Raw genomic sequence first — 27,734 nt, forward strand, 5'->3', positions numbered from 1 at the left:
ATCCACTTTATAGCAACTAAGTAGCATAAATCCAAAACAATATTATTGGGCCTTTTTTAATGTTTAAATGATTTTTAACAGCTTACGGCAAATTTATCCAAATTACACAAAGATCCCTTATCCTGAAAACCCCAGGACCCAAGCATTCCAGATAATAGACCTGTACTATAATTCCCTTAGAGTTATATGATTTATGACTTTATATCTTTATATTGTGTATCAGTACATCTATAGTGTGAAAGCTGAACCTGTCCTAAAAAAAAATAAATACATTTTTATTTTTGATTCTGCAGAAGTCAAATCTTTAGGGGAAGATGTAGAAACTGTACATAGAAAGTTGCTTTCCATGGCTTTCTACACAAATGATCAAACTGCTCTGTTATGCTTAGCCTGTTCCAGTCCCTGTGGATTTCTAGTTGAACAGTTGAGTTCTTCAGGTTCTTTACCTACCACCCTAACCTTCCTGCTTCCTGGGTTTAGCAGCTAATGAAAATGACTAAAACAAATGAAAAACAGCATACTACTGTACCTAAATTCCAGTTTATAGGGTGCACAAAGGAATTTTTTTGTGCACAAGAAGGAATTATAGGGATCACTGCCTGTAGTTAATGCTTGCCTACTGCAGGTAAATTCACAGTTCCACTTTAGTGAGATGCACTTAGCCCCATGCAACAGATTTTTAATCCATGGAAAAATGCAGCTTGCAGATACCAATCTATGGGAGAAAGTGTTCCCCGTATAGGCCCTATTGTCTAACATATTTTCTTAGAACTCCAGCATTTGTGTCTGTAGGTTTGGTAAATAACCCTTTATATCTTTTGTACAAGTGTAACTGTCTACTACAGGTTTAAGTCTATTATCCAGAATGCTTGGGACCTGAGTTTTCCAGATAAGGGAAATTTGGATCAGTAAAAATAATTTTAACATTGGCAGATTTTTGGCTTTGAAAAGGCTTTAGTGCAGAGGAGTGTTTTGATGATCCAGTTAGTGTGTGCAGCCAGCTTTGGGCACAGACAGCAAATGGAAATCAAATCATCATCAAATTGATAATCCAGTTAGTGTGTGCAGCCAGCTTTGGGCACAGACAGCAATGTTTTGCCTGCCATGCTTTTTTAGTAAAGCCCTGTAATTTTACCCTAACGCCACTGTTCAATGTGGCATACTGCCCCCTTTTCTTAGCCCACCCCATCCGCAGCTCCAGGTAGCTGCACTGACAGGCACAGCGTGACCTGAGTACAGGAAAACAGAGAGGGGATTGGCCAAAAAAATGCATGCTTTCGCATTTTTAGGGGCCGATCTCCACTTCAAGTAGCTGTACTCAGACTAACACTGTGCCTGTCAGCAGAGCTACACTGAGCCGTGGTCAAGAGCGTACCTGTGTTTTAAAGGCAGGTGAAAATTCTGTTTTTGACACAGTAAGTGATACTGGCAGCACATATTAAATATGAGATTACTTATAGAAGCAAGCACTTTCTTCAACACCTTAGCTGAACTCACAGTACCAATGCAAATCGTTGTTTTATACAGCAAATTTCCAATCAAAGTACAGTGTTTTCTGAGTCATATTTCAGTGAGAGTGCCAACTGGCTTGTACTTACACTGAATTCTGCTACCACACCTTTATATATTTCACAGAACTCCTCAGCGTTGGCTCTCTCGATGGTAAACTTAAACACAAACAAACAAAATATTACAACATTTATAAACTGCCTTGCCTTGCACTGTGTAAATAATGTTGACTTATGCTTTATATAAATAAAGCATAAACATGCATAGGAATGGTCTCAAATAGTTGCAAAGTTATAACCATCTCAGATTATGTTATATTTTCATTTTTGATAACAAACAACCTACAGAATGTATTTTACCCCCTTCCCTTGTGCACCCATATTGTTACTGTTTTCTCCCAGATATATTCCTCAGTGACCAGAATACTATTTTAACAGCACAGTCTGTACTTAAGGCCATTCTGCATGGTTTCCTTGCCATATAACATAAGAAAATTCCAAAGACAAAAACTGTACAATGACTAAGGTAACCCTTATTTTGTCCTACAGAGAAAAATCTTGGATTTAGTCTTGAAAAGCAAAAAATACTGGAATATGCTATATCTGACATAAAGATATCCTATTCATCTCTTTTGCTTTAAATTCAAAAAACAAGGTATACTTTCCTGTTCAGATCATAAATTACCATTTGCATTGCTGAAATCTCAAAGCCTGCATCCAATATTGCATTAAGGATTTTTCCAGTTAGGCCTGTGTAAAAAAAAAAAAATGACATCTTCATTTTGCTGCCACATAAAAAAGTGTGAAAAAAGTAGAAATATAAAATAGCTTTGTAACAGCAATAAAAATATATATATAATGTACCATGATTTCCATTATGCCAATTCACAAGAAACAAAAGAAAGAGCTGACTTTGCATTCCATATCTTTGATTATATACATGCTTTCCCCAGAGTGGATAGGCTGTAGAGTAAAACTAACAAGCTTTTACAATTTTGTAAAACAGGTTAAGAGATGCAATACCAGTTTATGCCACCAAACATTTTTTTCCATAAGAAAAAAGATGACAAATTTCAGAGAATAATATTCATGTCACCCACAAATTATTTTTTTTTTATTGTAACCTGAAATTTTCAGCATTATTCAGCTTAGAATAGTAAATATCTGATTATGGCATCTATGATGGGATCTGTATTTATGCATATAAATAAACACAGGGAGTTTCCCGTGGTATTAATTGTACATTTATGGCCCAGTTCATCTAATCACTTCCCAAATACAATTACACTATGCTCCAGGACTACCAGGCCAAAACACTGCTGACTTCATATAAAGAAAAATACAAAAAAAGTCCTGTAAAAAGTGACAGAATTTGTGGCCAGGCCTTTCATGAGGCAATGGCTTCTTAAAGGAGAAGGAAAGTCTAGTAAAGAGTTAATCTCAAGCTGCAGGCATACCTTCAGTTGTCTCAATAGTGCCCTTAAGTCTCCCCATATTTCTCCCGTTCAGATGATCAGAAGCCAAACAGGAAGAGAAAACGCTGAGCTGTGTAAAGAAAGTTCCCATAATGCCTCACTCCTGCACCAAGACCAAGACCAAGTGAACATGCTCATTTAGTTAGACTATGGGGCTGATTTACTTACCCACAAACGGGTCGAATGGAGTCCGATTGCGTTTTTTTCGTAATGATCGGTATTTTGCGATTTTTTCGTATGTTTTGTGATTTTTTCGGATTCTTTACGAATTTTTCGTTACCAATACGATTTTTGCGTAAAAACGCGAGTTTTCCTATCCATTACGAAAGTTGCGTAAAAAGTTGCGCATTTTTCGTAGCGTTAAAACTTACGCGAAAAGTTGCGCATTTTTCGCGTAAGTTTTAACGCTACGAAAAATGCGCAACTTTTTACGCAACTTTCGTAATGGATACGAAAAACTCGCGTTTTTACGCAAAAATCGTATTGGTAACGAAAAATTCGTACAGAATCCGAAAAAATCGCAAAACATACGAAAAAGTCGCAAAATGTTCGTTTTCAAGTCGGAACTTTTCCAATTCGGGTCGGATTCGTGGGTTAGTAAATCAGCCCCTATGAGTCAGCTTCCTGCTGATTGGCTCAGATCCACATTCCTAAGTGGGGGGGTGAGTTCTTAGCATTCTTGAGGGAGGGGGGAGCAGGAGAGTGCAGAGAGCAAAGAGCTATGTGTCTCTGGCACATGAATTACAGACACAAGAAATCTTTTGACAGAGAAGTCAGTGCAGTGATTATGGCTGTATTTACATAGACCTTTCTGATAGAGCTTACTTAGTTTTTACCTTTCCTTCTCCTTTAAGTAAGGCTAAGCATGTGAACAGCATCTTTGGAAAAATTAATGAAAATGTATTTGTATACTAAGCTTTTAATAATCTCATTATGAAAGTCTGTGTTATGAAAAGATTATGAAAGATGTGCTAATAAAAAAATGAGTTTGGGTTTCACGTTTAATTTAAAAAAGGACTTTTATTTTACAGCTTTTTATGCCTGGGTGACAGGTCCACTTTAAGTAAGGGCAAGAACAGCAGCAGAATAGCTTTTTTAGTTTTATCCTCAGTGGAGTTCATGTTTTCTTTTTAAAATAATAGAGTCAGGTGCAAAATTCAAATGAACAGAATATATTATCCCTTTTCTTTATGACATTAAAGACAGCAAGGTATGCTGGCATATATTGATTTAAATAATGAATTGTTTGATTATTGTGATTAGATTCTGAATGGATACAAGTAGTTACAATCAAGAATAAAGGTTCCCATACACCTTAAGACATCGCCAAGCAAGCAGATCTTCTCCCGATATCCCCCACCTACGGGAGTGCGATATCGGGAGAATCCAGGCTAATTCGATCGTTTGGCCCCAGGCAAAGTCGGTTCAGGGACCGCATCAACGAGACGATGTGGTCCCCGATCTGACTAGATTTTTAAACCTGCCTGATCAAGATCTGGCCGATTTCAGGCCAGATATTGGTCAGGCAGTCCCGTCGGTAGTGCCCATACACAGGCCGATTAGCTGCCGAATTGGTCTAAGGCAGCTAGAATCGGCCAGTGTATGTGGACTTTCAGGGCCAACCCCAAAGCAATAACACTGCAGGAGTTATTATAATGGATTTGCTAAGCACAGCACATTTTTCTTTGAGTGGAGGACCCACTAGCAGTAAAAGGACATAGCTAGGTCAAGGGCTAAGTGTGCTTTCAGTGCCTGCTGGAGCACTACTTGTTCCAGCAAGACCTATACAATTGTTCTAGCAGTTGCTTTGAGAAAGCTGTGTGCACATAAGCAAGCTTGCTTGTGCTATTCCAGACACTGTAAGCCTTATACAGTCTAGGACATGACCAAACAATCAATCCTCAAACACACAAGGTAAGGTTAACTCTTTCTATGCTGGAGCTGCTCCACGTGTTGCTAGTAACCACATGATGTGATCACAAATCAAAAAGAAACACAGACATTTAGAATATACAGTGCTGGCACCCTGGTACTTTATTGTCAACACCGTAGATTCTATAATGTGTGGCATGTAAAGAGTTTTAAGGAGTAGTTCACCTTTAAGTTAACTTTTAGTATGTTATTGAATGGCCAATACTAAGCAACTTTTCAATCGGCCTTCATGATTTATTTTTTATAGTTTAATTATTTGACACCTTTTTATTATTGTTGTTATTTTTTTTTTTTACCTAGTTTTCTACTCAGGTCCTCTTCTATTCATACCAGAGTGTCTCATTCTAGCCACTCACTGATTGCTAAGGTAATTTGAATCCTAGCAACCGGACAACTGCTGAATTTCCAAACTACAGAGTTTCTAAACAAAAAGTGAAATAATTACAAAACCAACTAAGACCAACTGCAAATAGTCTTAGAATATTACTTTTTACAATACATCATACTAAAAGTAAATTCAAAGGTGAACAATCCCTTTAAGGCAAAATATAAAATTGATTAAACTTATGTGTAAATATTTGCTATTAAAAGCAGTACCTGTCTTTCCCTTGCAGTTCTTTTAAAGGGGTGCTTCACTTTCAGGTTAACTTTTAGTATGTTATAGAATGGCCTTTTCTTAGCAAATTTTCAATAGGTCTTCATTTTTTATTTTTCATTATTTGCCTTCTTTTTTTGACTCTTTACAAATTTCAAATTGTGGTCACTGACTCCTGCATCCAAAAACTATGGCTCAGTGAGGCTACATTTTTATTGTCATATATTTTTATAACCTGTCTTTCTATTTAGGCCCTCCTCTATTTATATTCCAGTCTCTCTTTCAATCCACAGGCTGGTTGCTAGGTTAAACTTGACCCTAGCAACTAGATAGCTGCTAAAATTCCAAACTGCTGCTGCTGAACAAAATAATAATAAAAAAATGCTAATAATAAAAAATCTAGACCAATCACAAATTGTCTTAGAATAACACTCTCTACATCAGGGGTGGCCAGATTTCTTTCGGTCACAATCAACCAATGACCAGGGAATGCGGAAGTGTAGCACAGCACTTCCGCATCCCCGGCTTGATCGCGGTCCACTAGGAATCCGTGGGGGATCGACTGGTGGACCGCGATTGACGTATTGGCCAACTCTGTTCTACATCATACTAAAAGTTAATTTTAAGGTGAACAATCCCTTTAACTACATGTAAAATTACAAACATTTAGTCATCCATCCAAGACATTATTTCCCACCAGGTCTGGACAGAGATTCAAGTACACAGAGGCCCAAACAGCCCTCCATCAGCCCAATAAAAAGTGACTGTCTATGGCATCTTACAGCAGCCCCTCTGGCATTTACCAGAATCCACAGATTGCCAATGTGGGCCTGTTTCCCACAATGCATGCATATTGTATTATTCTTCTTGGTATATCATTTTAACTAAAAGTTCCAGTTTCTGGAAACGTGCAGAAAGTAGCACTACACTATTATCCCAAACATTGCTATATAATGTTTGCTATTTTTGTACTCTTCAGAGGATTTCTGTTGAAGACTGGGCAGAAGGTTTTGTTTAGGAAAAGGTGTAAAGTGAAGAAAATGTTAGTAAGATAGGGTCGCCACCTGTCCAACAGTCCCGGTTTTTAAAGGGCTGCCTGGATCAAAACTGGACAGGTGAAACCCTAGCATACTAACAAAGTTTTGCACTTTACACCCTGTAATACACTTTGTAAGAACAATTTCCTAAACTTTTCAAACCAGATTTATGGCTATAAAATTATTCCCCAGGAGCCTAAACATCCCCTTGTGGTGCACCAGCCAGCTCAAATTGTACTTATTAGTGCTGTACTTATTGCCTATAAAAGACAGCCTTTTAAAGCTCAATTTCTTTGTTGTTAAAGGGACACTCTTTTAACATTTGTTTAAAAGGATGCATCTTTATAGTTAGCGCATGACTGATTATAAACAGATGCATCTGCATGTGCATGTCATATTGTTTCCATTAATTCTGAGAGGTCAGAGACATGACAACCATTTGAGCATAAATATTCCACATCAATAATGTATATTTTAAGCTTGAATGAAAAACAATGTATATTTTAAGAATGTGACTGTACAACTGCAAAGAAAGCAAAGTTAATATCTGTTCTGTTTCTAAAGGTAATATATATTGCCTTTAATGATCTCTATATTTTGTGACATTGTAAAAAGTGTATAAAAAATGTTGTCTAGCTTTAGTTTTTGTAAAGTGACACATGGTGCTAAATGCCTTGCTCTGTCTCTAGATGCATCACAATCACAGGGCTTACATCACATCAGTTGTATATATTTTCTCTGCACAAATAGTAAGCGGTGTTGAATTCACTTGCATGTTTGTTGCAATATATTTAGCAATCTGCTGAACACTTTAGAAAGCAGAACATTATGGCATTATGAAGACTCAATATAGCAAAGTTTCATTACTTCACTATTATACAGGTATAATGTTAACTTAGAGGAAAAGAATATTTAACTGTTGGCCCATATTTTGTCACATGTACACTCTGTAAGCCTTTACTCAGGATTAGTATGCAAGATAAAGTCCATTCAAACATGCCCCCCCCTTTTTTTTTTTGTTACACTCATGTTCTCCTGCTAAACATCTTCAGGTGATTCTTTTTCTCTTTTAACTGATTTAGCAGTTTCCAAAATTCTCTCTTCCTCACATACCTGCTACCTACCTACCTACCAACCAAAACGCCAATATCTACCCAGTGTTATTATGAATCAAATTAAATAGTTATTTATGCTTTCTAAGGCTGAAAAAATGAAAAAAAATTCTCAAACTTCTTAATGGCTACAACTACATGCCTGCTATACCAACTGAATTTTAGAATAGCATAAGCCCATAGCTGTGTTAAACATGAATTTATAAAAATCTTTCAACTTGCAACAAGGCAATAAATAAAGAATGGCTTTCATTAATATATAAAGCAGCTACAAAAAACCAATGCACTGAACCACATAATACAAATGATTTCAAAAAAGTTAAGGCATATTGGCATTAAAATGTAATTTCTCTCCCCTCCGTAACATCTTAAACCAGAACACAAAATCATTAAGCGTGTCATCCTTTATTCACACAATGACAAGACATTAAGCAATGCAGTACAAAACACCAGAAGGCTTATAACCTTATTGCAGTATGAAAGATAAGTAAATGCCTTGCTAAAAACTAATTATAATCTAGCATACATAACATACAGTTTATTTTCTAAAGGTGCTGGAAACAGTACCTTCAATAAAACATACATACTCAAATGAACATATGAAGCTAAAAACAATCCTGAAAGTAGACAATGGGCACACACAGTTAAAAAAAAATATAAGAAGAAACCGTAATAATATTGAAGGAGCCTGGAATTATGAAAATCAATATTGTGATTGAACATACCATATAATATGGGGCTAAGTTAAATATTAACTTAGCCCCATAAAACCATTTGCTTTATTTTAGAGGAGACAGTACAAGGATAAACATATTTTGAGTACAAACAACTAAGAACAAGACTGAACTTTTCTTGACATAAGAGCAGCTATTAAGTTCATTTCAGACTTGGATATAGGATACAGATTTATTTTATTTCAATAATGTCCACAGGGATCCACTACCCTTCCGTACCAGTCCCAAACAGGCCTGGATTGTCGACCTGTAGATTCAAGCAAATGTCAGAGGGGGTGCTGTAAGATGCCATAGATCAGTGCTTTCCAACTGCTGGCCTGCAGGCCGTATCTGGCCCACAACCCCCCTCTGTGTGGTCCCCCCACCTGTCTGGCTGCTTTGATGTCTTACCTTTGTGTAAGCTTTAAATGGTATCAGTACTGAGATCAACTGCCCCTCTGCATGGTTCACACATCAGATTCAGGCTGTAATCCCCTGTATTGTTTATTCATGTAATCCCCTGTACTGTTCACACATTTAAATCCTTGTGTTGTTCCCACCTTTTAGTGCCTGCATTGTTCACCCCCTGCATTGTTCACACCTCAGGCTCAGACTGTAAGTGCCATTGTTCACCTGTCTACACCTCAGACTGTAGGAGCAGTGCAGCATTGTGTCACTGTATGTATAGGGCAGGCAGAGTAAGGCACACACACAGACAGGGTAGGAGTATGGCACACAGGCAGCATAGGGCAGACAGAGTATTGCACACACAGGCAGCATAGGGCAAGCAGAGTATGGCACACACAGGCAGCATAGGGCATGCAGAATATGACACACACAGGCAGCATAGGGCAGGCAGAGTATGGAAAACGCAGGCAGAATAGGGCAGGCAGAGTATGGCACCCAGGCAGCACAGGGCAGGCAAAGTATGACACACACAGGCAGCATGGGGCAGGCAGAATAAAGCACACACGGCAGCATAGTGCCGGCAGAGTACTGGACACAAAGACAGGGTAGGGCAGATAGAGTATGGCACACAGGCAACATAGGGCAGGCAGAGTACTGCCTGTGTGCCATATTTTGCCTGCCCTGTGCTGCCTGTGTGTGCCTTACTCTGCCTGCCCTATGCTGCCTGTGTGTGCCAAACTCTGCCTAACCTATTCTGCCTGTGGGGGGTGAACCTGGCAGAACCTGGCAGTTCTATGAACTATACTGACAGTTCACACAACTGTTTTGCATATAATAAGTATTTTTAATACTTTAACGATTTGTTACCTTGCAGAAAAGAGAATTTTCTGAACGTTAAGCCTTGCAAAAAGATAGTTAAAATGTAATGAAAGTTAAATTCAGAAGGGCACCACTGAGCTGTAAAACCCCATAGCACAGAATGGAGTTTTAATCCTCAAAGTAGTCAAACACATTCTGAGAAACTGACTTATTGATATAAACAGTACATAATGTGATAAATGTGTTACAAAACAGCTAGGATTCCATCAGGAGTGCAGCTTTGCAGCATATAATAAAAAAACATTCTTTATACCACCTATTATAAAAGAAAAGCAGTATTTTTAAATAATTCTTCATTTTAGAGACTGTGTGCTAAATAAGTTTGTTCTATATATGGAGGTGGTGAACCAAAATACAATAGGCTTATCAAGTTGTTATTATATAAAAGGACTATTTGTCATAGTAAATATAAGTGTATTCCTTTAACCCTTTCCCTGCCAAGACCGTAGGTACTACGTCGTTTTAAAAAAAGCAGTTTCCTGCTAACGACATAGTACCTACGTTTTTTCTTCCTGATCGGTTCTCTCTGCATCGGCGGCAAAAGCCGCCGGTGCAGAGAGACAGATGTGCCTCCAACCCCTTCGGCAACGAGCCGAGGGGGTTGGGGGGGGATAGTCCTGCGATGCCATTATCGCAGGACCATCCTACAAGCAGCAGATGCTTGTACAGCTTCATGCTTCCCCCCCCCCAGAGCTGCCTCCCACCTACTTCCTCGGCGACTGCAGGAAGGAGAAGCAGGGAACCGATCTGATCTTCAGACAGGTAAGTGTGACTTTATTTTTAGTTATACACACTTTTACACACACTTACACACATTTATATACATTTATATACATTTATACACACATACAACACAATTTAGCACAGGTTTTTTTTTTCCACTATACACTCATATACACTTATATACACTCATATACACTCATATACACACTGTCACACAACTTTTACATGTGCACATGTATACACAAACTCACAAAACTTCTTAAATTTTTTTTAATTTTTTTTTAATTTTACTTCTTTTTTTTTTTTATTTCCCCCCAAAACTGTTTATTTTGACAGCGTGACTATTTGATCAGATATTCTGACCACTAATTATGCTGTTGTGTGACTTATTTTGTTGTTTCATTGATTTGCACATTTTTATCCCTATATTAGTATTCCTGATCTGTTTTAGCGTAGCATTGCCATGTGTAACTTTGGTGTACAAAAATAACTTTACCTATTTTGAATTCATCAGAATGTGTACTTTCCAAAAATATATGGTTTTCTGGGGGTCCCTGTGTAGTTTGGGGGTCTTACTACATATAATAGGCCGTCAGGGGGCTCTGTGTGCAAAAGCTGAGCTGGCAGGCGAGAAATCCTTATGCGCTATTTTCATTTTGGGGTCAGTACATACCGCAGACTTTGGTATATCTATGCATATTGGGCATCAAACTGTTCAGTAGGCCTCTGGTGTTCCTATTTGGGGTGAGCTGCCTTTGTACGCAAGAAATTGTGTGAGATAAATGCGGCAAACTGCAACATTTTTATGTGATTTTCTCAAATGTCATAAAAACCACTAACTTTAGGAAAGCTTTGCAGATGGGTACTTTGGTGTAGAAAGGACTCTTTACCCTTGTTGGATTTGTCAGAATGTGTACTTTCTAAAAATATATGGTTTTCTGGGGGTCCCTGTGTAGTTTGGGGGTCTTACTGCATATAATAGGCTGTCAGGGGGCTCTGTGTGCAAAAGCTGAGCTGGCAGGCGAGAAATCCTTATGCGCTATTTTCATTTTGGGGTCAGTACATACCGCAGACTTTGGTATATCTATGCATATTGGGCATCAATCTGTTCAGTAGGCCTCTGGTGTTCCTATTTGGGGTGAGCTGCCTTTGTACGCAAGAAATTGTGTGAGATAAATGCGGCAAACTGCAACATTTTTATGCGATTTTCTCAATAGTCATAAAAACCACTAACTTTAGGAAAGCTTTGCAGATGGGTACTTTGGTGTAGAAAGGACTCTTTACCCTTGTTGGATTTGTCAGAATGTGTACTTTCCAAAAATATATGGTTTTCTTGGGGTCCTTGTGTAGTTTGGGGGTCTTACTGCATATAATAGGCTGTCAGGGGGCTCTGTGTGCAAAAGCTGAGCTGGCAGGCGAGAAATCCTTATGCGCTATTTTCATTTTAGGGTCAGTACATACCGCAGACTTTGGTATATCTATGCATATTGGGCATCAAACTGTTCAGTAGGCCTCTGGTGTTCCTATTTGGGGTGAGCTGCCTTTGTACGCAAGAAATTGTGCGAGATAAATGCGGCAAACTGCAACATTTTTATGCGATTTTCTCAAATGTCATAAAAACCACTAACTTTAGGAAAGCTTTGCAGATGGGTACTTTGGTGTAGAAAGGACTCTTTACCCTTGTTGGATTTGTCAGAATGTGTACTTTCCAAAAATATATGGTTTTCTGGGGGTCCCTGTGTAGTTTGGCGGTCTTACTGCATATAATAGGCTGTCAGGGGGCTCTGTGTGCAAAAGCTGAGCTGGCAGGCGAGAAATCCTTATGCGCTATTTTCAATTTGGGGTCAGTACATACCGCAGACTTTGGTATATCTATGCATATTGGGCATCAATCTGTTCAGTAGGCCTCTGGTGTTCCTATTTGGGGTGAGCTGCCTTTGTACGCAAGAAATTGTGTGAGATAAATGCGGCAAACTGCAACATTTTTATGCGATTTTCTCAAATGTCATAAAAACCACTAACTTTAGGAAAGCTTTGCAGATGGGTACTTTGGTGTAGAAAGGACTCTTTACCCTTGTTGGATTTGTCAGAATGTGTACTTTCCAAAAATATATGGTTTTCTGGGGGTCTCTGTATAGTTAGGGGGGTTACGGTACATAATACGCTGTCAGGGGGCTCTGTGTGCAAAAGCTAAGTTGGCGAGAAATCCATATGCGCTATTTTCATTTTGGGTTCAGTACACACCACAGACTTTGGTATATCTATGCATATTGGGCATCAAACTGTTCAGTAGGCCTCTGGTGTTCCTATTTGGGGTGATTTGCCATTGTATGCAAGAAATTGTGTGAGATAAATGCGGCAAACTGCAATATTTTTATGTGATTTTCTGAAATGTCATAAAAACCGCTAGCTTTAGGAAAGCTTTGCAGATTGGTACTTTGGTGTAGAAAGGACTCTTTACCCTTGTTGGATTTGTCAGAATGTGTACTTTCCAAAAATATAGGGATTTTAGGGGTCACCCAACATTTCTGCAGCTTCTACCCCTCATAAAACTGTCATGTGTTTATGAATTAGGTAAAGATAAGCCATGAAATTTGTGTGCACAAGGTATATTTGGGGGTCTCTAAGTGCCATGTGCTTTGATAAACCTATGTACAGTGGGCATCAAACTGTTCAGTAGACCTCTGGGGTTCATATTTAGGGTGTTTTATCTTGGTACCTAATGACCTGTAGAAAATAAGATGCTGTATAGTGGAAGTTTTGAGGTGATTTTTGGAAATGCCATAAAAATCATCAAACTTAGGAAAGCTTTATGGCTTGGTACTTTGGAGTAGAAAGACATGGGTACCCATTTTAGATTCGGGGGGATGTGTACTTTCCAGAAATATATGACTTTCTGTGGTGAATGTACTTTTTACTAGCATTATCCCACATATAATGATGTAAATGTATTGATTTTGCAGAAGCTGAAATGACAGAAATGATAGTTCATATGGGGGTATGTTCTCATTGTGGCCCCTACATGCCACATACTTAGGTAAACCTATACATATTGGGCATCAAACTGTTCAGTGGGCCCCTGGCGTTCATATTTAGGGTGTTTTATCTTGGTACCTAATGCTATGTGAGAGATAAGATTCTGGAAACTGGAAGCTTTGAGTGGATTTTTGGAAATGTTATCAAAATTGCCAATTTTAGGAAAGCTTTGCGGCTTGGTACTTTGGAGTAGAAAGACATGGGTACCCATTTTAGATTCGGGGGAATGTGTACTTTCCAAAAATATATGGCTTTCTGGGGTGAATGTACTTTTTACTAGCTTTATCCCACATGTAATGATGTAAATGTTGATTTTGCAGAAGCTGAAATGACAGAAATGACAGTACATATGGGTATATGTTCACATTGGGGCCCCTACATGCCACATACTTAGGTAAACCTATACATATTGGGCATCAAACTGTTCAGTAGACCTCTGGGGTTCATATTTAGGGTGTTTTGTCTTGGTACCTAATGACCTGAAGAAAATAAGATGCTGCATAGTGGAAGTTTTGAGGTGATTTTTGGAAATGCCATAAAAATCGTCAAACTTAGGAAAGCTTTATGGCTTGGTACTGTGGAGTAGAAAGACATGGGTACCCATTTTAGATTCGGGTGAATGTGTACTTTCCAAAAATATATGACTTTCTGGGGTGAATGTACTTTTTACTAGCTTTATCCCACATGTAATGATGTAAATGTTGATTTTGCAGAAGCTGAAATGACAGAAATGACAGTACATATGGGTACATGTTCACATTGGGGACCCTACATGCCACATACTTAGGTAAACCTATACCTATTGGGCATCAAACTGTTCAGTAGATCTCTGGGGTTCATATTTAGGGTGTTTTGTCTTGGTACCTAATGACCTGTAGAAAATAAGATGCTGCATAGTGGAAGTTTTGAGGTGATTTTTGGAAATGCCATAAAAATCGTCAAACTTAGGAAAGCTTTATGGCTTGGTACTGTGGAGTAGAAAGACATGGGTACCCATTTTAGATTCGGGGGAATGTGTACTTTCCAAAAATATATGGCTTTCTGGGGTGAATGTACTTTTTACTAGCATTATCCCACATGTAATGATGTAAATGTTGATTTTGCAGAAGCTGAAATGACAGAAATGACAGTACATGTGGGTGTATGTTCACATTGGGGCCCCTACATGCCACATACTTGGCTAAACCTATACATATTGGGCATCAAACTGTTCAGTGGACCCCTGGCATTCATATTTAGGGTGTTTTATTTGGTTACTTTATGACCTTTAGGAGTTAAGATACTATAGACTGGAAGCTTTGAAGCGATTTTAAAAAAATTTCACAAATTTTGATAAAAACCAATAATTTTAGGAAAGTATTGAGACTTGATAGTTTGGAGTAGACAGACAGTTGTGCCTATTCTGGATTCCCCAGAATCTCTTCTTTCTAAAAATGTAAAATTTTCTGGGATAAACTTTCTGTTAGCGGAATTTTTGGCCTTAAAATCTAAAGTGTGCAGCTTTCTGGAGCAGTGCTTTGGAAATTTGGTAGTGTACTGCTGGGAGTTTTTGACCTATACATGTGAGAAATCTCCATAAAACTATATATATTTGGTATTGGCACGTTCAGGAGACATGGGACTTTCCAAATCAGGTGTATTTTCATGCATAAAATAATTTTTGTTTCTGGTATGTGTGTTTATATTATGGAAAATATAATTTTTTTTCATTTTTTAGACATTTAGAAGCCTATATCTTGTTACAAAATTGGAATTACACAAAAATTCTACCATATTTTAAAAGCTTAGGTTGTCCTGAAAAAAACAATATATTGTTTTCCTGGGTAAACTAAAAGTTCCCCCAAGGAAAGGCCCCTAAAGTGAAACAGTGCAAAATGTTCAAAAACTGTCTGGCAGTAGAAGTTCCACTTTGTTCAAAACGGCTGGCAGTGAAAGGGTTAACATCAAATGAACCAAAATATCTCCAGCCTTACTTACAGCCACCTTGAGAGCCAAAAGTGTAGTTCCTTTCCCTAACCACCAAAAAGGGGAAATGCTGAATATCAAAGTTGTAGGAACAGAGATAGGCTCAACAGCAGGACATACCTTGCAGAAGTGCGTTTATTGTGCCATTTTCCAAAAAAAAAAAGGCACAATACATGCACTTTTTCAAAGGAAAGGAAAGTCCTGCGGATGTGCCTATGTCTGTTCCTACAACTTTGATATTCCTTTTACATATCCTGCTGTGAAATTTTCACTGTTTTGTGTCATCCTTTGATATGTAAACAATAGCATAGTGTTATACTCACCTTCAGAAATGGCATGGGGCTTAATAATACAGCAAGTACAGTCTGTAAACTTTGCAGTATTTTTTGGAGCACGTCCTCCACTTGATGGAAAGAAAAATTCCAATTCCTAGTAACATTTAACAAAAAAAAATTAACTTTTGTTAAGAATTTGAAGGCTAGCATTCCTGTTACAAGAAAAAAAACATTTGTAAAATAAAAACTTGGCAAAGGGACAGCAAGAGCTGCAGTACAGTTAAACTCACAGTATCAATCTACTAGTGATATTAGGAGTTCCAGAAGCAATAGCTACAAATGTAAAAGCGAGTCTATCCATGGCCAAATATCTGTATATATATATATCCTTGCTAGTATATGGAACTACAACACAGATAAGCCATGCAGAGAAATAAAAAGGCTGTGCAAATTCTAAAGCTAGGTACAAAACATCTAGTTTGTGCCAGGTTACCATACCAGTTTTTTTGTCTGAGATGGTGTGCCAGAACTCTCATTCAAGTTAGGCTACGTGAAAAGATGAAAACAAAACTCTATTGTTTATAAACCACAAGCATTCTATAACAATATTAAACCCTCCAACAGATCAGACTCAATCTGCATAATCTGTATTAAAACCCAGTTTTCCATGTTCCCAGAGTGAACCAGCACTAAAATTAGGTCAGTTCCAGTAAGTTCTTACTTGCTATATTCTGTCTGGGGTTGTGATTCATTTGATTTACAATGAGTTAGCAGATTTAATTGAAAATACCAAAAAGGGACTTCAAAACGATTGCCAAGGATTTATGCAGATATGTTTTAACAGGGCCAATCAGTGCTGAGGTCAGGCAGAAAGAAATAAGCTTTTAAAGAATGTGTGCAGTATTAGGGAGTTAAACACAGTTCTTTTAAATAACCAGCCAGCTGACTAAAAAGTAGAGGAACATCAATAGTCTATTGATTTTGACAGAGAAACCCGATGATCTTAGACAAATGTTTTCTTATCATACTATACTTACTGCATAGACACTAAAGGAGTTATTTATTCTACCCAGGAAAGAAGTGCTTGAGCACTAAGGGGCACAGGTCCCCCAGGTCTGGCTGCACTCCACTGTATTCAAATTATGCCTGGCTGATAAGAATAAGATCACAGTATGTTTCAGTATGATTATTTGCATTTTATTTTTGACCTGCTATTAAATAAATTAATTAGAAGGTAATGTATTCCTTCACTTACTCTTTTCAGAAACAGCTATATTACTTACTAAAATTCATATAATATAGAGTTGACTAAAGAAATCAGGACTGACAAAACATTTCCATTTTTACTAGAAAGTATAGATCTTCTATACTTACACGAGCAGCTGAAGCAATGGAATCTGAACCATGAGCTGCATTCTTGGTGCCATCAGTTCCAAACCTTGCTCTTATGCTCTGAGGAAGTTCACTCCTTGCAATGCTGGAATTTGTTGGTCCTAATAATTTTCTCCATGAAGAGACAGCTTCATCTCCAACTACCTCCATTGCTACAATGGGCCCACTTGTCATAAAACTAATAAGATCACTGAAAAACATATGAAATGGTTTACTTGGACATAAAATCAAAAGGTGTATTGAAAGTATAACATTTCACATTTTGCTTAACAGCACAGAACAATGCTTTTTCTAAAGATAATTTTATGGGATCTCTAATTTCTATAGAATATGAACAAATGTAGGACATTTTGGGGTGTTTCTATGTACCTGTAACTAGTGATGAGCTAATCTGTCCAGATGAAAAATTAGCGAAACTTACCCTTAAATTTCGCAAAACGCAACCTTTTTTCCGCAACTGCAACTTTTTTTTTTATACGACTGCAATATTTTGCTGCCATTTGGCAAAAAAAAAAATTGCCAATGGCAAAATGCGGAATTTCCCTGCAAATCCATTTGTGGTAAAAAACTTAGCTCATCACTACCTGTAACCATCAGGCCATGACCCCAAATGGTATTTTAATACTTGACTAAAGGGGTTTGGGAGTAGAAAGGGAATGAGACACTAAAGTCATCACATCATTACATAACTTTATATTTTTCTATAACTTTTATATATAACTTTAATATTTAAAATTTGCCAGAAATTGATATGTTTTCTTCCGTAAATGACAAGAAAAAGCATAAGGAGAAGGAGAATAGTTAGCCCAAAAAAGGATTTTAAAAATAACTAAATACCTGTTTATCATTTTTTATCTCTGTGTAAAGTTACCCTGGTTATCCCAGTCTTTCTGTACATTGCTTGTACAGGTATGGGATCCCTTATCCGGAAACCCCTTATCCAGAGAGCTCCGAATTATGGAAAGCCCATCTCCCATAGACTACATTTTAATCAAATAATTCAGAATTTTAAAACCGATTTCCTTTTTCTCTGTAGTAATAAAACAGTACCTTGTAATTGATCCCAACTAAGATATAAATAATCCTTATTGGAGGCAAAACAATCTTATTGGGTTTAATTAATGTTTTATTGATTTTTTAGTAGACTTAAGGTATGGAGCTCCAAATTACGGAAAGACCCCTTATCCGGAATACCCTCGGCCCCAAGCATTCTGGATAACGGGTTCTATACCTGTACTAGTTACACACTAGTTAGTTTGAGAGTGCAAATAACAGTCAGTATATGGAGGTGTGTTTGTGGTGCTAAAAAATATTGTCCAGGTCATGGGATCTTTTATCCAGTAACCCATTATCTAGAAAGCTCCAAATACAATTTCCCATAGTATCTACTTTTTAAATTATGAACCTACATGAAAAGTTACCTATAGATCATGTTGATCGTTTCTTGCTAATAGGGCTGTTTTTGTAAGTAATTGTTACTTGAAATTCCTAAACCTGACTGTTTTGCCAACCTGACTGTCCTTTCTCAACCTGTCAGTTATAGCTTCTAATGCTAACGGCCTCCTGCTGCACAAATATGGCAGCCCCCTTATAGGGGAACATGAGGGATCAGAGAGGTAATGTAAAAGCATCGGACAAATACTTTTATGGCAAAATTATAAATAGCATGCAAAGACAATGTTATGATAGATGTAAAAAAGGTTTCATTTCTGGTATCAGGATCTCTTTAAATATTATACCATACAATAATAAACCACTTTTCAATAATTTCTGGTGTAAATAATTTTACACAGTATAGTAAATAGGCCCCTTTGTCTTTAAGGACTTGGAGTGCAACAACAAAATTGTGATTAAGCCAGCAGATAAGAGATTTACCCAATTAGTATCTGACACACCCAAATAGCTTTAACAGATTAATATAACAACTAAAATGTCACAGCACTAAGTTAAACCATTCCAGCTTCCTAACAAGAATCTAGCCCAGACAGCTTTTAAGGTTAAAAAAAAAAAAAAAAAAAAAAAAAAAAAAAAAAAAAAAAAAAGTGTGCACATGTGTGTATATGTGTATTTTTAGTTCTTTATCCTAGATAAAAAAAATCCAAGCTGGCCATATTTGATTATGTTTATCATGTTAAACAAACTATGTTACTCTAGATTATTTGATATACAGATATTTACTTTGCTGAAAGAACATTAAAACTAATATTTGCTTTTAGCATACTATACCCTATATAGTTAACATATGCAGCTATCCTCGCTGCGAAATTGTAGATTATTTCCTTTATAATTTTTTTTCCAAGTAATTGTTAAGGCAATCACAGATTGGGTTTTTTCAGTGATTATGAGAATAGACTGACAAGAAGCAGGCAGACATTTATATAGTCTTTAATAAAAAGGTAGTTTGGGGTGTTTGGTTGCCCATGCAGAAGAGATTTTGTACATTCCAGAAACCACCTTCTCTGTTTTTAGGCCAATGCCACATGGGGCGGATTCTTGGCCTGTGGATAAACGCAGGCTGAGAATCCTCCCTTGCACTCAATAAAGCTTATGGTTGTGTCTGCACTGTGTACTGTACCCAGGCACAATGGCTCCAGGTGCAGGCCCATCAATAAGCTTCTTTAAATGCAGGGGTGGGATCTGCCCTGTGAGGCACTGGCTTTAACATTGAAGACATAATATTTACATATGTTTAACCCAAGGCAACTTGAATTTTGGCTTCTTCTGTCTTTGTGTTTATTTAAAAAAAAAAACCAAAAACATTAAAAAATCTTTGCTTACGAAAAGCATCACATCACCATTGAGTAGGATCTCTTACAGCAACTTCCTCCCACTGTCAAAGTCACTGTGGGAAGAAACCTTATTATGTAGACTGACTTTTCCTTCTCTCCAAATGTGTTGTTTCTTTGTGTTTCTTTCCCCATAAGCACCCTGGCAGATAAGAAGTTTTGTCGCCTGCAGTAAATCTTTGCAACTGCGGACAACAAATCTCCCAAAAATGCCTTCTCATTGCCTAACATTTGGACCTGGCAATGTACACAATGTTGTAGGCAAAATTGAGTAATGGCTAAAAGGTAACTAGAGGTTAAGATGGAAACAATAACAACAAAGGATTTCCGAGAATAAAAGAAATTAGTACTTGTGTATGAGGATTTAAAATACTGGAATAGGGGTTGAATTCAGGAGTGTTGACATTATATATCAGCAGAAAATGAATGAAAAGTGATATATCTGTGCTGATATACTGTAGGTATATAGAATTTCTTGTGTAATGGAATGCTGAGGCCAATGTTATCTGTTTTGTATTTGTGGTACTAGTGGTGGGTGTGGTGTTATATGAAGCCAGTAAAGGATTAGAAGGTGGGTGGAAATTAGGATTACAGAGGTTGTTTAGTGAGTAGAACTTCTTTGGTAGCAGTACAGGCATGAATCTCAATTGGAGCAAGTGAGGGCCTGTCCATGACCTTCTCAACTGTTTTTGGCTGATCTGGAGGCATCTTTAAAGGCATGTAAAGCCTACATTTGCCTACAAGGTATATCAGTTGGGCATGTCACCCCCACCATAATGGCATTATTTGTACTGCATATATCCCCCTCCATCACCATCACATTTTCCTAAAGCAAATAGCAGCTTTCACACGGTGGCCATTTTTCCTCTGATGCATAATCAGATACATTTATATCTGCAAACAGCATACACACACATACCCTTATTCAGCATTCAGCTGAGCTCAGGAGAGGAGGTTAGGAGAAAAAAAGAGAAGCAGACAGCTAGAGCTGAGTTTATATGGAAACCAGCAATGCCATCTCTTCACTGGCTGCTAGTCTGAAGGATGTGTTTAGTAATCTGAGTTTAGAACAACTGAGCATGCCCACAAGCCAATAGCCAAAGCAAATTCCTGATGGGAGGGGGCCCAAGTGGGTTTCAGGAGGAGAAGGAAATCTAAGTGATTAAGGGTATGTTGCAGCCTTCCTATTAACCTCTGGACAACCAGAGTGGCAGGTATTGAAAGATTTCAGAGGCTGTTCACTGATTACATTTTTGTGTGTGGGTTTTACATGCCCTTTAAAGGCAGCAAGTTGAAATAGTGTGCCAAAGTTGGATTAGCTGTGGGCCAGAGTAAGTGTAAGGGTACAGTTGAAGGGGAAAGCATGTGATAAACTGCAAATTTGAGAATGCTCAGGTTGTATGATAATTGCCTTATAAATAGGCACTAGGACACATGGTTAAGTGAGCAAAGGCAAGTGGACTAACACCAGGGGGTGTAAACAAAATAAAAAAAATCCAAACAAAACAGGGACATGAACATCCAGTTAGGATACCTTAATCTTCCCTAATAATAAAAGAGAATCTCTAAAACTATGTCAAAGCATATATATTTTTCCATAAGCAGGTTGTTCACAGGTGTGCATATTTACAAAAGGAACTTGAGCTACAGCCTGAGTTATTCCAAGGTTCCCATAGCAGGCTGCGTCAATAGGTGCAACAAATGTAGAGACACTTGCAAAAGACACAGTAATGCCATTTGAATAATGCAATCCCCACAATGAAATTTTGCACTTGCTTCAATTTTGTTGTATCAGATACTACTGTGGTTAAAGGAACAGTAACACTAAAAAATAAAAGAGCTTTAAAGTAATAAAAATATAATGTACTGTTGCCCTGCACTGGTAAAACTGGTGTGTTTGCTACAGTAACACTACTATAATTTATATAATAAGCTGCTGTGTAGCCACGGGGGCAGCCATTCAAGCTGGAAAAAAGGAGAAAGGCACAGGTTACATAGCAGATAACAGATAAGCTCTGTAGAATACAATAGTGTTTTATCTGTTATCTGCTATGTGCCTGTGCCTTTTCTCCTTTGAATGGCTGCCCCCATGGCTATATAGCACCTTATTTATATAAAATTATAGTAGACTTTCTGAAGTAAACACACAACTTTTACCAGTGCAGGGCAGCAGCACATTATATTTTAGTTACTTTTATACACTTTCATTTTTTGGTGTTACTGTTCCTTTAAGACAAGCCACAATGACATTGAAGTTGTGGGTAAAAAAATGGCAAATTGCAGCTAAAAATTGCACACTGCACTCACAGTCGTAAATGGGACTTTATATGTCAAATATGGTGACAAAATTGTCCACAGTGTACCGCAACTGAATTTTAATCCCACTTTACCTTCTGTAGATCAACTTTAAAACCATACCTAAAAAATGATTTTGAATGATGTTCATTATAAAAGTCCATTGCTTCAGTTCTGTAAAAAAGAATAAAGAGATGTTACAGCTGCATTTCTTTTCCTCTTTACCCCTGGCAAATTTTGTCTTATATTTTACATTAGGGGATACACTATACAGATGAATGAGTAAGATTTGGCACCCATGGCCAAATAACACATCTAAGCTAGTTTAAGTGAAATCAGCAAAGTAAAGAAAAGAAACTGTGTGTATGTAAGTACGTACGTACGTACGTACGTACGTACGTACGTACGTACGTACGTTATCCACGCCGTTATCTTTGAATCTTGGACAATTAAAGGGAGTGCGGACAGTGTGAGGTATTTTTATTTATATATATGTATAAACACACACACACAATTTATTCACTTTGTCCAGCCTTACCCTCTGTATTGTGTACTTTAACTTATGACAGTTTCTTTCAGCCCATTTCCAGTTCTAGGCAGCTAATATAATGGGGGTGGATTTGCAGAATTGATATGAACCACACTGAGAAATAACCGCAAGCTAATATAATTTACTAGAGCTTAATGACACCATTAAAGTAAAGCACATCAAAGAGAGGTATAAATGCTGATTAAGGTGGAAAAACAAACACTGGTATTTAACATTGTGGCTGATCTGATTTAAGAAAGTGGATAAAAAAATACTAATTTAACTTTATGAGACAAACAATAGGGCAATAGCTGTCATTCACTACCAGCTGAGGCTAATTTAATATGTACTGGTTTCTAACTAAAACTTTCCATGCCGCCTCTTGTCATGGGACACATCTACAGTGGTGCTGTCAAAGGGAGGCAGTGTTCTCAGATTCAGGTATTTCTCCATTGGTGGACATAGGCTGGCAGATACAACTGTCCTACCTACCTTTCTGATTTGAAAACATGGACATTTTAGAAAAAGACTTCCATAATTTACCCAAATCTGGTCCCCTCTGGGTGCTTCATTCTTCAGGTTAACTTTTAGTATGCTATAGAATGAACTGTTCTTAGCAACGTTTAAATCGGCCTTTGTTTTTTGGTTTTTTTTTATAGTTTTTAAATTATTTGCCTTCCTCTTCTGACTCAAGAAAGATGCTGAACAACAGGCTAAATAATTAAAAACCCACAAATAAAAAATGAAGACCAATTGTAAACTGTTTTGGAATAGCACTCTCTAGATCCTATTAAAAGTTAATTCAAGGCTGATGGCCCACAGAGTTAGTCGCCCGCAATAGATCTCTGCTACTGTGGCGACTACCTGCTCCGAAATGCCTTTCCACCAGCGACAACAGGAGTCTCCGCTGGAGAGGCCTACGCATTGCTTTGGCTTCCAAAGTTGCACAAAGTTTCCTCCTGCAGGCAACTTCACGCGACTCTGGAAAGCCGAAGCAATGCACTGGCCTTTCCACCGGCGACTTGTTCCGTGAACAACCCCTTTAACTAATTATTAACTTATTACCCATAATTTATAAAGTTCCAACATATTCATTTCAAAATATGCAAAGAAATTACAGCACAACTGCATCAATTTTATCATAATATTTACCTTAAGAGCAAAACCATTTTAGCCTTTGAGATTACAAACCCTGAGTCCAGTATGGCTTCAATAATTGAACCCATTTTTGTTACAGCATCTGGTTTTATCAAAGCTAATGTTCTGCAATAAAGAAAATATAAATATATTTTAGAATGCATTTGCTTTAGGTAAAACAATGTATTAGCATTTTCTATTTCTGCAAGCTTTTGAGAATTTATTACTGTAATCAGCTGCAATTTTAGCCACTGTCTCTCAGGCTGGCTCCTGAAAAGCTTTCCCTCCCTCTTTTATTGTCTGGGTTAATATCCAGTTACAAAAAGCAAGAAAAAGGTGTCAGGCACTCTCTATAGCAGGGACAACTCTCTGGATTTTCTAATAGCTCATATTAAAAGATACCATAAATTTGTGCCAACATAGGCATTTCTTTTGTGGCAGGCACAATTCTGCAGGCTGTTTAGAGTGGACTATAAAATATAAGAGTAACTAAATTAAAGACAATGTAGATCTTAGTGCTACACATTTCCTGATGAAAAGTATTTAAAAAAAACATGCATATAATTTAGTTTTCTGTTATGCAGCACTTTACAATCATTTATAACAAACCAGGGTCTTACAATAATTTAACAAACAAGGGTTACAGAATAAAAGAAGGATAAGAAGGTCAAAGCACAAAGTACATACCCTTTTAATGGCCTTTAATGGAAAGATTCGCCCACCCCTGTCATTACAGTGTATATAGCACAAAAGGTGAGTGCACTGGCCAACAGGATGTCTTACCACAAGCTACAAGCCAAAAAGTAGTCCCAGTGTTCATATGCTTAATCCAAGCATGTTACTATATATTAGAACCACAATCATGTGGTAGGAGCCCATTTGCTTTAAGCAAAGATTATCTAACAACATAGCTTATATATTGTGTTGAGACTGTGATTGTAAAAAAAAGTCTGCATAGTAGATTCACAGCAAATTATAAAGCCAAGATCCACTTACTTTTCCTTCTTGCTTCCAACCTTTCGAGAAGTATATTGATCTGCGTAGTCAATTAAATGAAGGTGCCGTGAAAAAACATTAATTTTGTTGCCCACAAATAAATCATCCTTACAAATTTCATCATATTTTGTTCGTCTTAAAAACACTCGATGGTTTTTAATGTCATACTGTAAAAAAGAAATAAAAATTGGGCATAGCCAAAATATTTAACACAGGAGATCACATAGATTAAATCCATCAGTTTTCAAGTTTAAACGTTTCAAGTTCTTTAATTTATAATAATCTGATGTTTTAAATGTGTCTTTTTAAAACAAGAAGCACTCACTAATAAATATATAATATATAGGTAATTATGTACAAGCTATCAACTATAGACAGCAGGAAAAAATTATTGTATTCTAAGAAAAAGTTATTGGTATAAAGATGTACATCATACTGCAAACAAATAAAATTCTTAGAAAGTATTTTACAGCAAAAATTATAAATAACATGTTAATAGCTAATGTTATGATACATGGAAAAAAAAGATTTAATCTCTGGTGTCAGTATCTCTTTAAGGGGAGATATCAAAAAATTGTTTCCGGCACAGGGAAACAATTTTTATTTAAAAAATTGCCCTCCCTCGGACCAGCTTTCGTTCCTTATGCGTAGGGGACTTTGAAGTAGGTAATCTTCTTTATTTTTTCAGTTCCTGGCTTAAAGTAATTAAAGATAAAAATATATACCAAATATACCATATTTACCTGCAGGTTAATCTGTCTTATAAAACTGAATTCAGAATTCTCCACAGGAAAACAGAGAAACACCTTAACTAAAAGTTATAAATTGATGACCTTATTTTGTGGTTTCCTAAGGATCATTTTTAGATATTTTGCTACCTGGGCAACCAAAATATCCCTTCCCACAAGAGGTATACATGCAGAGAGAGAAGGAATGTTTCCTACACTAATTAATACATAATAAGCTTATTGTACTATCTAGTGGAAAATGTATATAGAGAGAAACTGCCAAATAGAGTTAACTGTCCTGTGAAAACAGTACATATCAGGTCAGAGTTTAATGTTCGCACATTCCTTATTGCATAATTTCTTGTTTTACTTTTTTTTCAGATGAACTGGAGAAGCCACATTTCTTGCTTTGGTAAAGGCATTCTCATTTCAACAGCATTATTAACTCAAAGAGAGTCATATTTTCTTTCCCTAGAGTTTGTAACACCCCATTAAGTTAGATGTTACTTACAATGCCCCTTTGGACTGTGTATTATCATAGTTTGTTAGAATTTTTTTGTATTTTGCACTCAAATTAGTAAATAAGGCCTTATGTGCCTTACATGGCTTATTTTATCCAAAGGATTTGATATAATATTTGTTTATTAGTTCTAATAAGAAATATCTGTTTAATAATGAACTCTTTTTGTTCACATCCATATCTTACCATTTCAACAGATCCATCCTTAGTGTAATAGTTCAGCTGGTATCGTCTTTGTATTGCTGCATTTGGATCATACCATTCAGCAATAAAGGCAAACCTGTCCTCTTCACTCTAAATTGTAATAAAGACATAAACGTCATTATATATTCACTGCAGAAAACATTTGTTTTCAGGAATACTATGCAGGTCTGCATTTAATGAACATATTGTCAGGTCCAATTTTTCCTAAACACCAGTCATATGCAACTTAAAGAAAAACTATACCCCCAAACAATCTAGGTCTCTATAAAATTATATTGCATAAAACAGCTCATATGTCGATCCCTGCTTCATTTAAATTAACCATTTTCATAGAAATTTACTTTTTTAGAAGTATGTGCCATTGGGTAATCCTAAATATAAAACTGGCACATTTACTAATCCACGAATCCGAATGGGAAAAGTTTGGATTGGAAACGAACATTTTGCGACTTTTTCGTAGCCGTTACGACTTGCGCGAATTGACGCAACTTTTTCGTAGCCGTTACGATTTGCTCGTATACTTTTTCATATTGAGCGCTCGTAAACGGCGGGCAAACCTTTCAGACTTTGTATGATTTTGGAAGCCTCCCATACGACTCAATGGCACTCTGCAGCTCCAACCTGGCCCAAGGAAAGTCACGATACTGAAGCTTGAATGAATCCGAAACTTTAGTACTCGGCGCGACGGCTATGAAAAAGTCACAACAATTTGCGCAAGTCGTAACGGCTACGAAAAAGTCGCGACAATTTACGAAAAACTCGTAACAGCTACGAAAAAGTCGCAAAATACCGATCATTACGAAAAAACTGCATTCGGACGCTTTTCGGACGTTCGTGGATTAGTAAATGTGCCCCTAAGTATTAAGGGCTGCCTCCTGGGATCATATGAGTCACGGTGCACACAAACAAACCAATGGCATACACACGTTAGGCCACGTCATCCAATGAATATACAAAGCTGTGTATTTTAGCCCCACGCTTTTTCCTGTTACAGTTAATGCTGCATTATTTCCTGTCAGGTGATCTCTAATCGAGCACACAGATCACCACAAAATGATGGTTGAAGAGACATATATATTGCAGTTTGGTTGGATTCTTTAATAGGCAATGTAATATGATATAAGCTATCTGGTGGTAAAGTGTTCATTCTGGGGGTATAGTTTTCCTTAAATTTATGGCCTCCGATCTGGACCTTGGCTGGACTCAAAACACTAAAAACACTGTTCTTGCAGTTCACGCAGACACATCTAGAATGTCAGAAAATAGCTTGACTAAGCACTATGGCACATGCTGTGTGTTGACGGTTGCAGTGCTCTCAGGGAGACACATGAAATCAAATCACTAGTCATGCTTGGGTAAACCTATGGGTCAGGTGGGTGCAGGCCAAACAATTGCCCTCCAGAGGCCTCTCCACCAAGCCCCTTTACAGACATGTAGCACATACTTTTATGCTTATGCTAACTCTGCCCAATCCAATGACATGTTTTAC

General features: G+C 37.3%; 1 protein-coding gene across 1 annotated transcript in view; it reads right to left on the bottom strand.

The window, feature by feature from the left end:
- Positions 1-27,734, bottom strand: part of nme7 (NME/NM23 family member 7) — a 63,100-nt gene that overhangs the window by 11,605 nt on the left and 23,761 nt on the right. The window contains exons 2-9 of the mRNA NM_203572.1: positions 26,228-26,335; positions 24,794-24,960; positions 23,813-23,923; positions 22,255-22,305; positions 17,033-17,240; positions 15,707-15,812; positions 2,194-2,258; positions 1,599-1,667 (exon numbers count right to left, since the gene is read on the bottom strand). Of these exons, the coding sequence (NP_988903.1) occupies positions 1,599-1,667; positions 2,194-2,258; positions 15,707-15,812; positions 17,033-17,240; positions 22,255-22,305; positions 23,813-23,923; positions 24,794-24,960; positions 26,228-26,335 (885 nt within the window). The remainder of the gene's footprint in view (positions 1-1,598; positions 1,668-2,193; positions 2,259-15,706; positions 15,813-17,032; positions 17,241-22,254; positions 22,306-23,812; positions 23,924-24,793; positions 24,961-26,227; positions 26,336-27,734) is intronic.

Source organism: Xenopus tropicalis, chromosome 2 (assembly GCF_000004195.4).
Source record: "Xenopus tropicalis strain Nigerian chromosome 2, UCB_Xtro_10.0, whole genome shotgun sequence".
Lineage (NCBI taxonomy): Eukaryota > Metazoa > Chordata > Amphibia > Anura > Pipidae > Xenopus > Xenopus tropicalis.